We start from the raw sequence: 17,180 nt of genomic DNA on the forward strand, positions 1-17,180 counted from the left end.
TCATATTTGTAATTAAAGCAGCAGCAGCAGCAGCAGCAGCAACATTATCATCAGTCACTACCTCCATGTTAAAAATTGCCTTTAAAGCTCAGTCCTAAGATAAGATAAGATAAGATAGGACTTTATTGATCCCACACAAGGGAAATTTAGTCATTACAGCCAGCAAGTATAACAAAGAGCAAGCACAGTGGCATAAAGAGGTCAGAATAAAAATATGAAAGTATACAGGTCCTCCGTTCCTTACCTTGTAAATAAATGCTGTCTTTTCTCCTTTTGATTTTGACAAAATGCAACACAATCACCAACTTACTCATCTATAACTAGCTGTCAAGTGATCTCATGTCAGAGACAAGCACCGTTAAAAGGTTAAGTCTGGTGATATTCTGTATTTTTGTTATTGTCGACAAATCCAGTAAAAGGCCTGAAAGCAACAATAAATCGATCCAACTAACTACTGAAGTACTGCCTGTGTAACCAGAACCTGATAAAGCTTATTACTCAGCCACTGTTGTCCAGGAAGGTTTAAAAACACTTAATTGACCCACAGCGCTGCATTGGGTTCCTCCGTGTGGTTAAGTCACTCCCACGTACTGTACACTGTCCTGCTGCTGCAAATACGTTAGTCTTTTAGAAAAAGGCCTGGAAGTCAGAAAGTATTGAGAGACAAGTGAATAATAATATTGATCGCCAGCCTTATCCTTGAAGTAAAAGGTGACAGGAAGACCGTCAGACTGATCTACAACTTTTTGACCCTTGCTAATGTCAGTGATTTTGCATTTTAAATGGTTTCGCCATATTTTCCCTTCTAACTACAGTCTGAATAACTTCCGTGCACTGTGGCCTGACCTTGATAGCCACAGCTGAGCTCAACAATCACACCCACATATGACACACACATCCAGAGGAAATGTTCCACAGAATATCCCAAACATCACTGAAACAACAGACTCGGGCAAACTGGGAGGATTTAGGCACGCAGCCTACAAACAGTGTGGGTCACAAACACAGACTGATTCTATCTATCTTGTTTACTGTAGTTGTAATGTGAGGTTTCATACCTCAGACTTGTGCGTATTGCTTTTGGATTTTCTCTGAGAGACCATATCAAAAGAGAAAACCGGCTGACTCTCGGGTTCAGAGGTGGGTCATGGCATGAAGAGTTCAACGCATTACGGTAACATGAACAGCCTTTTCGCTGTGCTTCCATCTTCCCATCTGTATCTGATTTGAATTCCTCATTATGGATCCCTCTGTGTTTTCTGTTATCTTTGATAAGACAGACTTAATGATGCGTCTCTGGGAAATGACACTTGGAAAAATCGCTTGAGCGTCCATTATTGTTTTTTCCGTTTTTTATCAGATCAGTTCCTCCTGTCGCCGTTGTTTTTTCCTTACATTATCTGAATAAAGATCATTTGTTGCCAGGTTTGTTTAGCACTCAACAACTGCATGCAGATGTTGACGCTCTTTTCTTTATGGTCCTTGCAGGGTTCAGAATAGATGGTGCTGTGGATTAAGTAAGGAGGCCAAATCTTTCCTTCTCCAGCTAAGAGGTGTTGAATTCTAACTCGCACCAATAAGGCACGAACATGCACACCGCTAAAGACCTCGACAGGGAAGCTCAGTCTGCTGTGCTTCCGGGTTAGTCAGTTGGGTCTTTTCAGGTCACAACATGGCAGTGTGTCAGCCTGTTAGTGCAGATGAAAAGCAACTGTCCTCCCTTCATTCCCTTATAGATTTATTTTCATAAGAAGAAAAATATGACTCGTATTTCTAATTTTACTGCAACAGAACTTCCTGTTCATGGATGAGGAATGAAGAAAGTTCAGATTACATAATTCCCATTTGTCCTTTAGTGTCTGCTAAACAAGTGCTGGGGAAAGAGTTCAGGAAAACATCAAGGATGGGGTAATTTAGGTTTTTTGCATGATTAACTGCCAAGTGCTATTCTTTTATTCAGTCACAGTAATTGTTTCAGTGAATCATGGTGCTGTGATCGAGCTAATGATGCAGTGCAAATATTGACCTGAAAAGTGTTAACATATACTTGAATGGAAAATGTCACAATGGAGTGTAACGATGGAAAGTGTACACTATACTTCATAGGGTTTTATGAAACTATGAGCTATAAAAACCAATGCAAAACATATTATGTGATTAAGAAAACACATGGATGTCAGTGGGAAGTTATTTTCTTAGGCGCAAACCAAAATTTATACGATCATATAAATGTACTCGCATAGATTCAGGGAGGACAGGCCTTGGAAAATAAGTTTAAAGTCTCACATCCTATCATAATTCAAATTACAGCTCAGTATCACTGCAGCCTTTACAAATCTCTGTAGGAACCGACTCTCGTTTGCACTTCTCAAAAGACTTACAGTATGTCTAACTGTCACACACTGTGAGTGCATGTATCAAATGCTCAATCAGTCAGCTTGAAAGGGGGAAATTCTTCCAGCCCTGTAAATCAAAATCAAAACAAAGTCAGTGGTAAAATGATGTTTTTTCAGTAGAGTATGCAGTGTAATAATTCTTCAAATATGGAGCCCAGGCTTTCATTCTTGCTGAGGTTTCAACTGGCATTTTAATGAAGGGATCAGTCCAAAATCAGCTGTCAAAGGCTACAATTAATAAAACACTGTTGGTCGCTATACAGTGCTGTATCATATGCTGCACTAATATGGGCTATATATCAATCAGTATGGATGCTATTACTTGCAGAAAGCTGTTTCTATCCTCAGTCTGAAAGCTTGGAGATTTTAAGGCCCTGAAACTGATATTTCCTTAAGAAGCCTCTTGCTATGAGTGATGGGGTCACTCTCACATCTGCCACAGTTAGAACAGCTTTGCTCATTTCATGAGAGGTTTTTATATCTGTGTTGTCTCACTGGTTTGAAGAGGGCAGAGCTCAGTGGAAAAAAAAAGAAAAAAAAAAGTGATGTCATATGCTCTCGTGCACCAATCAGAGTTTAGATGTAGACATTTCAAACAAAATGTGATGACAGTTGTGGGGGTTGTTGGCTCGTGCTTCCAAGCCACTGTCAGTTAAAAGTGATCAAACCACACCCATGCATTCCTGTTGAAGCAAATTAGCTAAGATTTTGAGTGTTACTCTCAACACTATGGAAGTTTTTTCTTTTTTTTTTTTTTACAATCTTTGTGATTATTGCTCATTTATCTGTCAATATTTAATATTATAGAGAAATACGTAGAGAAACGTACGTAGAGAAACAAATTTTTGAGGCAGTTTAAAGATTTAAAAACTACCTGACTTGATTTGATATAAAGTGATTCCTGAATCGTCTACCAGCAGCCATGTCCAGGTGGTCAAACCGTCATCAGTGGCAATTGCTTTCAGTGCCATTTCATATTACCTTTTGTTTTGTAACACCTTGACATTTAGTGTGCAACATCCTGCAGCCAGAGGTAGATTCTCCAATCAGGCTCCTACAAGTTGCTCTGTAATGTCCCCCTGAGCCCTGAGCTCACTAACATCATCTCACAGACACTCCTGCTGTTTCCGCCCCAGAGCTGCCCAACACTTTTAAAGGCCACTTTAGGCCCAGATTAATGCCATTGCATAAACCACCATAGTGCTCTGTGAATTCAGAGCATCCTATCATTTCCCTTGTGCTGAGTGGAGCTGTGGCACTTTGCTGTGGTTCGAAAGGCTTGTGAAGTATTGTCAGTGACAAAGGAACACTTTCACTGAGTGATCACACACACCTGTACGTTACAGTCCTTTGATGAATGAAGAGTATCACATTAGGATTAAACCATATATAAATCTCTTTCTAATATTCTGTTCACCATAACATTGTACATCTACAGAGTTCATTGTCAGCATGTGTGGGACAGTGTCACCAGTGTTTTATATTGGGCTATTGAGACATTGTTGCTGTGCATAATATTCGTCTCTTTTTGTACTACTGCCTATAAGGAATTACACTTGTGAGTAAAGAGTGCGTTGGCAGATGCAGAGACAGGCACAAACCCGATTCCTGCTTAGAGAGGTGACATTAATTGAAATAATTTTTTTGCTACCTGGTCCTGTCCCATCCCAGTTTTTGCTTCACCTAACTGGGCTTTGTGTTGCAGGACTACGCCGTGTCGACTGTGCCTGTGGTGGAAGGGCTGCACCTGAAAACCATCTGCAGTATGGGAGGACCAGGACTCATTGTCATTGGCTCCAGTGAACCGGCACAGAAGACCCTCAAGGTGTGCATGTGCAGTAAAAGCATCATCCTGTTTCTTGCTCCCCCCGGCTGTAGTCATGGAAACGACTAAATCAATGCAGTGGCATTGTTTGGTTAACTATGACGCACATTGACGCAGCTGATTCTTCTTTTTTTTTTGTATTCTTTGGTTGACTTTTGGCTCTATGCGTGTTGATATGAACAGCCCCGTCCTTTTTTCTCCCGTTCTGCAACGTATTCAGCTAGAATAGCACTACAAGACAGGACATCACATGTGTTGACTCAGAGCAGACTCCCTTACTTACAGCTTGATTGCTACCTCCCACTGCCAGTGCATTGAAACCACCTGTCACCTTAATCTCTCCTCATTAATTCATATTCTCGCCTAATCTGAGGGGATTGCCCCTGGCACTCACACTTCATCTTCAGTCGCAAAGGTATTGTCCCTCCGTGAAACAGCTTGAGCTCATTACCGCGTAAAAGGCTTCTGAATCGATCGAGCTCTGTCACAGCAAAAGCCCTCAAAAACTAAACCCACGGGATGGCGAAGGACTTAACATGAAGAAGAGGCAGTTTACACCCTGACAGAGACAGATTGGTTGTTCACAAAGGGAATAATAAATCTCAGCCCATCCCTATGATGGAATTATCGCTAAAATTCCCAGACATCATCATATGAGTCTGTATGTGAGCTTTTGGGACGGCGCACACGACTGAAGTGCAGTGGAATACGTATTTGCACATCATCGACACACATGCTGTTTGTCTAATTACGTAAGTATGAAGACTTACACACAAGCACATACACCCTTGGCCTTGACGGATCCTCACTGGAAGGGCTTTTCACACACCTCCTAGTGTGATACCCCCCCCTACTGGCCCAGCCTTACACAAGGTTACTTTAAATATTGTAAAAGTCAGTATATCTCAGGGGCAGTTAAAACCAGACCATCCGACAACACATCCTAATGAGGCCAAGTACTTGAGAGCAGCACAAGGTCAGACTTGTTGGTTTGTAAGCATGTTTGCATTGCTAAAGTGTACACAAGAAGTCAAGAATCTATGCATAAACACAAATGCTAATTGATTTTATATTCCAGCATCAACTCATTAAGATTCCTGCCTGTTTGATCACCCCAGTAATTAGCCACTGGAGCGAGGAGTGGCCGTTAGCGAGACTTAATGACAGACTGCTCGCTTTCTAATTATGGCTTACGTCACCCTCTCTTGCAGCAATTAGCTCCTGTTTTAAAGGACTTTTAACGAGCCTGGATTTGTAATTAGGTAATGTTCTCTTTGTGTGGGGAGTGAGATCTCATGAATGCTGTTTTAATGAATTCAAAGTGCTTGTTTTGGATGTGGATGCAGCTCTTATGGCAGTGAGGCTCCTTGTCTGTGTACCCTTGGACAAAGACGCTTTGTACAAGTCAAAGTTGGCGCCCGACTAATTCACTTTGTCTTCAGGGAGCTAAATTGTGCTGCTATAGAATATTTACTGACAAAAGAGGACCTGTTTGCACTATGTGGTTGGAAGTTGTAAATGTATATGTAGATGTATGGTGAAGGCTGTTAATTTTTACTGTATTTTGCAGTTTGGCTCCGTCTTTATCTTGGATTTCTTTAACAATAATAATCATTTCAGTCTCAGTGCTCATAATGTGTTTACATGTAGACCGGGTGTAGTCCCCTGTCTGTGTTTAGCTCTCCCAGGGATGAGAGTACATGTTGACCGGATGGATTTTGTCATCCATCTGCCACTGTCCCTGCCAAGCTTCACTCATGAAGTCATCATCCCGAAATACTGCCTCTGTCAGAGGCCCCGTTTGATTCATGAGGTCATTACTCTACTGGTCAGGGTTTGATCCTCTCCCCAGGGATGTTTGCACACTTGAGTTTTATAGATAATGAAGTGACAACACGGTGAAGGTCGTATTCAGGATGAGTTGTGTTTGTTGACGAAATCCTGCTCACAAACATACTCACATACACGAACTGAATCCTAAAATATGTTTTTCATTTTTTTGATCAACTTAGATCTTTGACAGATAAATTGGTGGGTTAGGAGTAGTTTGATATCAGGAGAAGAAGGGCATTTGAGCGTTATGTTTCCTTGCCTGTGATGTGAAAGCATGCATTCATGGAGTCCTTCAGCTGCAGTGTCAGAGAGTAGCAGCTGATAACACATTTCAGGTCACAGATTTGGGACTCTGAACTGTCGCCTTGTGTCTCCTGCCTGGAGATCTCAGGCAAGCAAACCTCAGTAACCTCTTTTAAATCTCTTCTTAAAACTCGCTTATATCTTGTGGCTTTTTCTCGACTGATGTTATATGTTGTAATTATTGAAATCATTTTCTCTTGTTTTATATCTTGTGTTTTGGAGTTTATTTACTTTTCTTATTTGACTCTACTGTAAAGCACTTTGTAACTTAGCCACACTAATGGCTGTAGTTAGTCACAGTGATGCTTTGAGCTAAATGGCAACATCATCATGCCAACATGCTTATAATCACAATGTTGTTGTGATAGTTTCAGTAAAGTTTTGCAGTATGTATTGTAGCAGGAAGAGGGCCATATATGGTATTTGAGCACTTGGTTTCCTTACCAATGATGAGTCAGCCTCACAGTCAGACAGAGCATCACAGATTACAGTGCAGTGTCTCTGAATTGTTGCCTTATTTATGTAGTAAGACAAAGAAGAATCGTGTTCTTGTTTCATTACTATCAGAGATGTTCTGTATCATCCGCTCCCTTTACTTCCCTCAAAGTCTTCTTCCATTTCATACAAAAGGGTGCAGCAATAAACATTCACTATAGACCAGTAATATTTCCAGAGTGAAATGCATATCAGGGAGCAATAACAAACATTTATTGTACAACAACAGGAAGCAATTTCAGCTTCATTTCCCCTCTGGAGTTGGAAGCAGCCTCAAGTAGGATTTGTCTTGTACATGCTGCTGTTGTTCATCAGTGAAAAGAAGTATTGTAAAACTTTTAAAGGCTTCCTGGAAGGATTACTACAATGAGCATTATAAATATTCATCCCAGGAGCCAAAACACAGATTATGCTGATGACCACAGAGGACGGCATGAGGTCCAGTAAATTGTCAGTGTTTTTGTTAACTGGTCAAGATTGTCATCGGCCCATAGGGATTTTATTACTTTCCTGTAAATATTTTGTTTTAGCAGCTCTGACCGAGCGCGTTCTGCTGCCCAGTTACCACTCTGTGTATTAACTGGAAGTCAGCCACTGTCCAGAAGCAAGCTGCTGCTGATTTGCTGTAGCTGTATACGTGGTCGAGGGCCAGGAGGACGACGTAGAAGCCTTTGTTCTCTAGTTTTGCTTTTGCTCTTAAACAGTTGAAGAAGACACAAATCTGAGGCACATTAAAGTGATCACGCAGATGCACTGCTGTTAAAAAAAAAAAAGCCGCTGAAAGTCCCTTGATTTTTTATTTCTTGATCCTCAAGATTTGAATAAATGAAAAAAAATTTCATTAAAAGTACTTGAGCTAGTAATCTGTCTTTATATTGACTGGCTGCACCCACTGATACTGAACAGAGAACCAACTGTGTATTAGTCGGGTCAACTTTCTAAGAATTTTATTGCATTTTTCATATCCTGAATCATTTTTTTTCTCTGTCTTTGGTGAGAAAATGACGTGTTTTCTAGACTGAGAGCGAAGCAAGAACAACTGTGATCTTTGGTGGAGTCAACGTTTATTCTCCCCTCTACCACTCTTAATCCCCCTGTGTGTGAGAGACTGTTGGCCGTCACGCACATGTACAGTGTTTTCATTTAGGGCTGCTGCAATCACCTAACACACCCACAAGTGACCTGGGAATGTGTCTGGTCTGGTTGCACACGTGCAGTCATAATATGCACACACACACACTGCCTGCACTCCACCCTGCAGCCCTGCAGTGTCAGCTGCCGTAAAGTTAATCCGATTTATGTGACATTGCCATTTGCCTGGCCTGCTAATTTACTGTTCAGAAATCAAAAATGAGTTAAGGCCATTGCATGTATCAAGATATTAGTTCCCTCTATCAGTTTGCTATACTGTTGTGCTGCATGATTTCCTTTTTTTATTCTTTGCTTTTAGCACTGTTTTGCACAAAGCGGTCATTCCTGTGTTGCCTTTGCACAGCACTTCCCAGAGATCGCTGCTCTGTTTAACAAGTCCAGTCCGATGGCAACTTTTTCCTTTGGTTTTCTATTTAATGATGGGATTTGCTGCTCATACTAACCACACAATTGTTCTTCTATTTATTCCAACCCAGCACTCTTGCTGCTGCCAGAAACATAAAATGTGTCACTTCCTGTGTGCAGAATAGATTTTCCCAGGAAAGCCCTAACAGAGTGCTGAGAACAGCACATTTGCTATTGGGTTGGATCAGTTGGCAATAGACGTCTGTTTACATGACAATAACTCATTTTTTACCAGGTGTGTGAGTGTGTTCAGCTTATTATGCAAGTAACATAATGCAAAGTAATCCATATTTATATATAACTCCCACACAAAAAAAGTCACTGGGAAGTGAAATGACAACATCTTCAGCCACGAAGCCCATTGTGCTCACAAAACACACTTTTTTCTCCTGTGGTTGTGTCATCACATTCACTCACAGCCACTCCTTCAAACCTATATGTGCGTCAGGCAGACGTCACACGTTTTGTTGCAGTGGAGTCTCATAAATGTCATTTGGTGGATTTCATGAGAAAAGTCTGTTCTTCAGACTTAACATTTCTTTTTTCATAAATTCTGTTTTCTGACTGCTGATCATGAGCAAACCTCAGCACCAACTCATCCTGCCCACCATTGAAGATGAAGGCACCAAAACAAAAGAGACAAAGGACGTCTGTTGAAAATGTGACTTCTTAAAATACCTTTTCTGAATGTTGATGCAATAGGTTTTTTTAACTCGCTTTCCACCTCCCCCCCTTCTCGTCTCTGAGGTATCCGTCCGCAGATGTTCTGCTCATAAACATTAAGAGGCACCTGCCTCTCCTCTGGTCATAACATCCTCGCCCCCCGACTTCCACTTGGCAACATGGGCGTCTTCTCCGCCTCTCTTCCCTCCACTGCCTGTCCCACCTTCGACTTTTTCAGATTACATAAATAACATGACATCTGCTGAGAAAGAATGTCTGTCTACTCCTGCGTTTTCCATTAAGGCCCCCCAGACCCTGAGAGTGGTTTGGCCAGCAGAAAGATTTGGTTCTGACTCAAAGTCTCTGATAATCTGAATAGCTGTTTTCTGTCTGTGTCTCTGAAAGTCATGTGGACTGCCACAGCCTGCTCGTTGTTTATTTAAATGTCTATTTCCTGTCCGTCTGTTATTTGTGTGTGCAGATCATGCAGCAAATGAGTGACCATCGCTATGACAAACTGACGGTGCCTGATGACTACGCCGCCAACTGCGTCTACATGAATCTGCCTAATAAGGGACCTGTGCTGCTTCACGCCACAGCGGAGCAGTATCCAGAGAGTGCAAAGGTGATGCTCAGCTCATTTCACATCCACACACAGTCACTTTGTCTCACACATGCAAACACACAATCATTTACAATCCTGAGGTTAGACCTCAAGGAGAGAGAAAAAGTGCCAGAACAGTCAGGTAGGTTTAGTGGCTTGAATTTAAAGAGCACTTGTCTTTGCTGCTCTCCATCCTGTCCAGACATCTGAGACAAACAACTGGCTGGAGAGGGAAACCCTGCAAGAATCTATGTGCTTGTTTTACACTGACCGCTGCAGGTCAACCACAACCAACACTGGCTTTACACAAAGGAAGTGCAGTTTTATGTGAAGCGACCTTTTGTGAACATGACTTCAACCGCGGAGTAAGAGCCTGAGGAGATGGAGTCCGAGGAAAAAAAATGTTAGGTTCTTTTTCACCTCATGATATTCAAAATAAAGCTTGTTAAAGCTGCTATAATCAATATTTTTCTGTTAACAACGGATCAGATGACTACATGTATGTGGAAGCAGTCACTGGTCGTGCTGAACTCAGAGACTTCTCACCTGACCGTGTGTTGTGGTTCCCCTCAGCTCCTCAGAGCTCTTCTAGAGTCTTTAAGCTCGTTGTTTTGCTTTTACGGTCTCACCACTCTCATTCGCCTGGGTCCAGACCTTTGAATCCACCCACTCCACAGACATGACTCGCCTGTCATCATGAGGTGAAACAGTGGTTTCTTATCTGAAAAAGCACATGATCCAATGACCGCTGTGAGTTGACACTTCAGTCTGATGTCAGGCAGAGCACTCTCATCAGTGCCAGTGAAAAAACTCATTGATAAACCCCAGTGTATACATCCTGCATTAAGTAGCAGACAGACAAAGTTTGCGACTAGCTGGTGAACATAGTGGAGCGGCTGAAGAACCAGATATTTCCTTCAGGGGTTGGTGGAGACCAAACCAGAGCTAAAATGAGAGTGAATGTTGGATTTATGTTTGTCAGGTGAACTCGGTCACAAACCCAAATGAATGCTAACGGTGTGTCAATAAGCCACTGTTTGCTAACATGGCGATTCTTTGTTTAGATCCCCATTAGCTTCCACAAAACAATCGCTTGGGGTCTCTAAAAGAAGACACAATGCCAAAACTTTCTCTTAAAGACATGACTGACTACTCTATTGGAGATGAAAGTAAAATGGTTTGCTGTTCCATAGAAAAACTCTTGTGCTTGTGGTTGCCAAGTTGGTACTATTCCAGAAAGGGAAATACCAAAAGAAATCTATAAGTATGAGACTAATTTCAAGGAAATATCGAAGGGTTGCCTTGGGCGTCCTCTTAACAGCTATCCTTAACATGTGTTCCCTGTTAAACTGTCATGGGCTGTATGCTGGCTCGACGTACCTGGCTGAACTCATTTCTGACAGTGTCTCACACTATCATTGTATGAACACATACAACCACAACCATTCTTTAGTTTCTTTCAGACTTACAGCGACCTACTTGCAAACAATGTCAAGATGTGGCATTTGTTGAGGACACTTGCATCTTGTTTTCCACAGTAACTCACCGTGAATGACGTGTTATTATCTCACTTTGTCTGCTGGGGTTGGAAACGCTGAGCCATAGCTGTGTTATTTAGATGCTTTTGGGTCACTCCACATCACAACAAGTCAAAGGGATTCTCACAGGATCGAACTCAGCACCCTACAATCTGCAGAGACAGTGCTCAGACCTCAAAATGTACTCTGTGGTTAAAACCCCAACCTCGGCCAGCTATTTTTAGAAGCAAGAATTCACAAAATTATGCGTCTTTGGACATAGATCTATGGTGAGGGCTCAGTTTTCCAGGAAGATTAACTGAGGGAATTCAACTGGAGCATATTTGTGTAACTCATGCTTCCTGCTTCAGTCGCACCTTTTAACGGATCATTTGGAGCAATATTTGAGAAATGTACGTTTGTTCCATGATACAGTTTCCTTTTAGAATGTTAAAACCCACCAGAAATTGGCCCAACCCCTGTTTAAAAATGGTAGCTTAAAGAAAGTGGAAAAAATATAAATAGCACAAGACATAACGTAAGCAGTAAGACAGCAGGAATAGTTTTATCATGCCTTGTTGTACAGTAAGTCTACACTTGGTACACGTTTCCCAAGGGAACTTGTTGCTTTTTCCTACATTGAGATGTAGAGATTTCTCAGCACAACCTCAGAGACATTCTGCAAGACTTCTGCTGCTTTCTAACTCCAAACATTGTCTGTCCTAATCTCCGGTCTATTTTTAGTTTGCTCGTGAAGTTACATAAGAGTCCCACATTAACAAAGGCAGGGGGTCATGAGAGAGGATTGGTGGGGTCGGAGGGGGTGGAGACAGGACATCTTTAATGGTTAGCAGTGGCGACGGCTCTAGAGGGCTCAGGTTGGAGATAAAGAAACTGAGCACACAAAAGGCCCAGTGAAAAATAGAAGCCCCTACTGTGTGGGACCATGCCACCCTCCGACCCAACATATAAATCTCGACCACAGTAATGAGAACTCGGCTGGAAATGTTCAGAAAAAGAGACACTGTGGAGGTGGAGATGCTATAAACAGCAGGGGATTTACTGATGTTGTTTTGGGGGAGTTGTACAAAAGCACGACCTTCCCTGAGCTGACTCTCTGATCATATGATGAAGTTTTGTTTTGGATGGCAGTGCCGCTCGCTCACATGGTCTAAAACTTTGGTTCAGACCGAAGTGTCTTAACAAGTGTTGGATGGATTCCAGATGATTAAGACAGATGTTCATGTTCTCCAGAGGATGATTCTGTCTGTTTTTTTTTTGGATTTTTTTCCCCCTGGCATCATAATGAGGTTCATTTGTTTGTTTTGTTTTCTTGTGAAACATGTCCACAACTATTAAGACAGCCATGAAACTCGGCGCATGCATTCATAGTGCCAATTCCGATGACTTTGCCAAAGTCAAAATTTACATGTATCCAATACTTTAGTTTGTGACCACATACCTGCAAAAACGTGATTAATGACATTAAAATTGTGTCGAAAAAAGACATATTTTTAAGTGGTGTAATGCTGCTACACATGAGTATGATGGTGCAGTGCCCACATTACACAAAATGTCTTGGGTAGAGAAGAATCAGGAGCTATAAGGCACGTGAGTGTGGTGGCTTTAAACATGGCGCTGGTTCACCAGAGGCTTCATCGGCCGTGTTGCATCATGAGATAAGAATTTGTTTAGCTGGTCGTTCTGGCTGAGCCCTCAGGTTTATGTGCCGCAAGGTCTCGCTCAGTATCACAGCAGGGTTGAAGCGAGAGTTTAAAGAGAAAAATATCCTGGTTTGGAAGTCTGGTAGGAAAACACTGGTTTTCTTCTGGAAAATGTCCACAGGGTGACACACTACTTTACGAGGGTCTTTTGAGAATGTCGTAATAGTTCTCACTCCCATCTTTTTTTTTTTTTTCTATTTTGCCAGGAGACCAGGAAACCTTCTTGAAACTACTTCACATTTTGTGTCTCTGCAGGGCTTTTATGTCCTATCAGTCATATGACAAGTTAACAAGTACACAAACTTCTGTTGCAATGTTGTGTTGCACAAGTTCTCCCTTTCACTTTAACTGCTGTGAGCTAAGCTGTGCTTCAGCCTTTTGTATACAGCCTGCTCTAGTGCTGACTGGTCAATACACTGGCTCACACATCTGGCAGCCAAGGGTAGAGTCATATAGCAACATAGCTGTTGCCATGACAATATCTATTTTGTATTTGATTATTTGTTGAATGTTTTAGAAGAGCAGTTTTTTGATTCCCAAATATATCATAGCTTTGAACTCTTTTTGTCCAGTGATGTGTGGCAGAACACTGTGAGGATCTGTTCAATTTCATCCAAGAGAATTCTAACCAGAATAATCTAAAAAGGCAGGATGACACTTTTTCCAACCAAAGCCTCATCTGTGTGTCCCGCAGGTGTTCGAGAAGTTGAAGGACCACATGCTGATCCCTGTGTGCAACAAGGAGAAGGTCAAAGTGGATGGAGCCCTCACATGCTGCTCTGTGCTCATCAACAAGAAGGCCGACATCTGAGCGTGCTCACTGGGGGGGCGGGGGGCGGGGGGGTCTCTCAGTGCACAGTAACCAAGCGCAGCCTGTATCCGTTCACCAAGGATCCCGAGGTGTAGCAAAACTATCTTTGCACTTCAAGGAAGGATAGGCAAGTTAGTTGTTGCTGAGGGGACAGAGGAAATAGAAATCAAAGGGAATCATCCGCTCTCCTTTCTCCTGCAAAACACTCAAACTACATTACAAAATCTTTACAAGTGTGTGTAAATCATTCAGACAACATTAGTTAAGTTCATTCCTCTCTATCTGAATTAGAATATTACATCACAATTAGTCCTTTTTCTCTTGATTTGGATACATTCTAACATTTTGAATAAAAAGAGCAGGTTTGCAGATTAGATAACGGGTCGTAAATTCACCCCATGTCAAACCACATGTGTTTTGACTATTTTCTTCTTAATAACCAGCCTACAGTCTATTAAAATTTGATTCTAATTAATGATAAATCTAATGAATGAAGATCTGATCTGAGATCATGAGCCTGCTAATCGTTGCTTGCTGTTGGATTTTTGCAGCCCTTTAAGGGAGCCATAGAGAGCAGAGCACTGGACCAACACAACCAGACGGATCTGTTTGATTGTTTTTGTTGCCATTGAAAAGCAGGCTTACATTACAGTCAGCATTGCACTGCTGGTTTATGAATTACATAACTAACACTGACATCTATAGTGAAAATGTAAACTGTTGATTTCTGCTGTTTACACTCACCATGTTAACTGTGATTTGATTTTGTGCGTGCTCGGTTATATAATGCAATCGGCACTCAGTTTGTACTTTTCAAGAACTGCATTTTGGGGCAAGATGAGGAAAAAAAATCCTACTTCTGCTGTAATATGAGAATCTCTTTGTCGCCGTTGCTTTTTAGCGGTACTCAAAAGTGTTTGTTAAATCCCTGCTGATTCTTTACAGTTGGTGCTGAGTAATTTTCATGACTGTAAATCATTCAAAACCACTGACAGACGATGATGTGTTTTAGAAAAATGCATGGCCATCATCTGACTAAGAAGTTGTTTTAATTCCTCATTTTGAAAATTCTGTTCTTGAAAAACCTTCTAGAGATATTCTAGCTTTTGGTATGATCGCAGTATCATGATTATTGTTTTTTTTTGTGACTGATTTGTGAAGTACTGCCATTGAGACCTGAGGTGCTCTTACTTTTCACAACTATTGCTTATTAGTCATTGCTATTGATCGTACAGTACTCGAAACCACGTTTGACTGATCTGAATAATTGCCTCCAGCTAGAGAAGCTAACAGAAGGACTTTCATTGATTCTTACGAGACCGTGGCCGTTTGCTTAAAGGTATATTTTGCAGGGATTGTCGGTTACACTTTGTAAACATGACATTCAAACTTTGCCCTTCCTCCATGGCTCAGCGCCACCAGAGGTGCACTGGACCCTTCAAGCTACCCCTCAAGGAATGTCACATTTGTTGTAATAGAAAAGCTGATACTTCAGCAAGCTAACTAAACAGGCTACACACCAAACGCCCAAAAGTTGCAGCCCAGAAATGTCCCAACCACAGCAAAATAACAAGAAAAAAAGAAAATACAGGTAGAGTCTCTGCAGATAAATACACTGCCACACACTTCTCGTAAGTGAGGACTGAGGGGGCTTACTTTTGTATCTAAATCTATGGATTGTTTTTTCAGCAAAAACCTGCATAGTATACCTTAAAGCAATTTTGCATCCCTCATGGTAAGCTTTTGTTTAGATTCATGTGGGGATGCAAATTCATCCCCTACAGATAAGATAATCCTTCACACAGAACTAAGCTTTCATTTGGTCCAACATAACACCTCTCCTCCTTTTAATTTGCACTGCTTGAATGGAAAACTAACCACGTCACTCCTGCTGAATGATTCTGAATCCACTGTAGTTTTCTCACATTGGTTCTGCTCATGTCGTCGTTACACTGCCTCTTTTTTTTTCGCTCCTGTCTGGCATTTTTTACTCCAAAACTGGTTAAGAACATGCTGTGAAGCTGATGTCTGTTCCCGTAAAATGTGACTGCAGTGAAAGAGTTTGCAATCAGCATGCAGAACAAGCAAACTGCCCCTGCTTGGTGTGTTTCCATGTGTGTTCACAATGGCAGCTGCCAGCAGGAGTTTAGAGGATGTTGGTGAGCTCTGTTTCACTGGTCATGTTTGAGGCCTGTAGCCATGGTGTATGTAAACATGTACACTGTGCATACACTATATACTGTATACGTTAAAGCCCATCAGATCTGAATCCATGTTGTTTCTCAATGTGATTGTAAGTGAAAGTTGAGGAAATGACATCAGGAGGTGATTCAACCTTCCTCCATAGACGTTTGTGTATGGGCAAGCGGGCAGTGATGATGAAACATGGAAAGAATTCCTGCTGGGAGGAGAGGCTTGTACACCAGTAAACACTGACTCTCTTAAACGTTCTCTGTCTTTCTCTTGACTGTCTCACTCTCAGTGCTCACTTTCTCCCACCCTCTGCTATTGCCTCATAGACGAGCTGGGCTAATTTATGGCCATGATATCATACAGTCTGGCAAATGCTGTAGATGTGATGGCCTGCTGTTAAAAGTGTGACACCAGTAGTATATTTAACAGAGGGTGGCTGGCTGGGTGCAGGGTGATAGCATAGTTGCAGAGCATCCAGTAATGATTCTCACGCAGTTACTCCAGGCAGGACCAGTCATACACTGTATGATTAGAACAACGTCAACCATTGGATTTTATGCAAGTAAAGTCATTTCATCTAAAACTGCCAACCACTCTCACATTGCTCCAAATCACCTCTTGGTTGTACAGCTCGAGGGCACCATAACCTTTTCCTACCACTGATTTAAAATCAGAATAACATTTAATACGTTTTTGGCTCTTGGCTGGCGAGCCTGAATGTGAGTAACTGCTCCAGAAAAAGTGTGCTGACTTTGCTGAGGGCTTATTTATCACTCTTACTAATCCCCACACTTATCCCAGTTGTCACTGCTGTTGTGTTAGCCCTTATTCCAACTCAGGTCTCTTGGTTTTCATACAAGTTGTGAGTAATAATTATTTGAGTCGTCTTAAAATGAGCCTTTCATCTACTTTCTTTAATAAATTGATATCTAGCATTCAACTGTGTTTTTTTATTCTGGTCACACATCTGCAGTTGTGGAGGTTAACTTCAACTTTCATTTCATGGTTATGAAATTCATTTTAATATTTAACAGCTCTTGATAACATATTCACAGATGTAACCCTCAAAGACACGGTTGGTATGTAGACCATCAAGCATCATCAGGTGAGATAAAACAAACCTGAACCTGGGCCAAAATCTAACTGTTCTCTCATTTTCAATGGTGTGGTGAAGCGATAAACCCGTATTTAAGTAGCTGTTGATGTTGTCTCTAAAATGCAGCTTACTTTTTCTTGGAAGTTGTAGGCTCTTCTGTCTC

The 17,180-nt window shown here is 41.6% G+C and overlaps 1 protein-coding gene across 3 annotated transcripts in view; it reads left to right on the top strand.

Moving 5' to 3' along the window:
• Positions 1-16,861, top strand: part of ddah1 (dimethylarginine dimethylaminohydrolase 1) — a 73,913-nt gene extending 57,052 nt beyond the window's left edge. For all 3 annotated transcript variants that reach the window (XM_076726110.1, XM_076726111.1, XM_076726109.1), the window contains 3 exons: positions 4,102-4,221; positions 9,554-9,697; positions 13,612-16,861. In XM_076726110.1, the coding sequence (XP_076582225.1) occupies positions 4,102-4,221; positions 9,554-9,697; positions 13,612-13,728 (381 nt within the window). In that variant the 3' untranslated portion in view covers positions 13,729-16,861. The remainder of the gene's footprint in view (positions 1-4,101; positions 4,222-9,553; positions 9,698-13,611) is intronic.
• The last annotated feature ends 319 nt before the right edge of the window (positions 16,862-17,180 follow it).

Source organism: Chaetodon auriga, chromosome 3 (assembly GCF_051107435.1).
Source record: "Chaetodon auriga isolate fChaAug3 chromosome 3, fChaAug3.hap1, whole genome shotgun sequence".
Taxonomy (NCBI): domain Eukaryota; kingdom Metazoa; phylum Chordata; class Actinopteri; order Chaetodontiformes; family Chaetodontidae; genus Chaetodon; species Chaetodon auriga.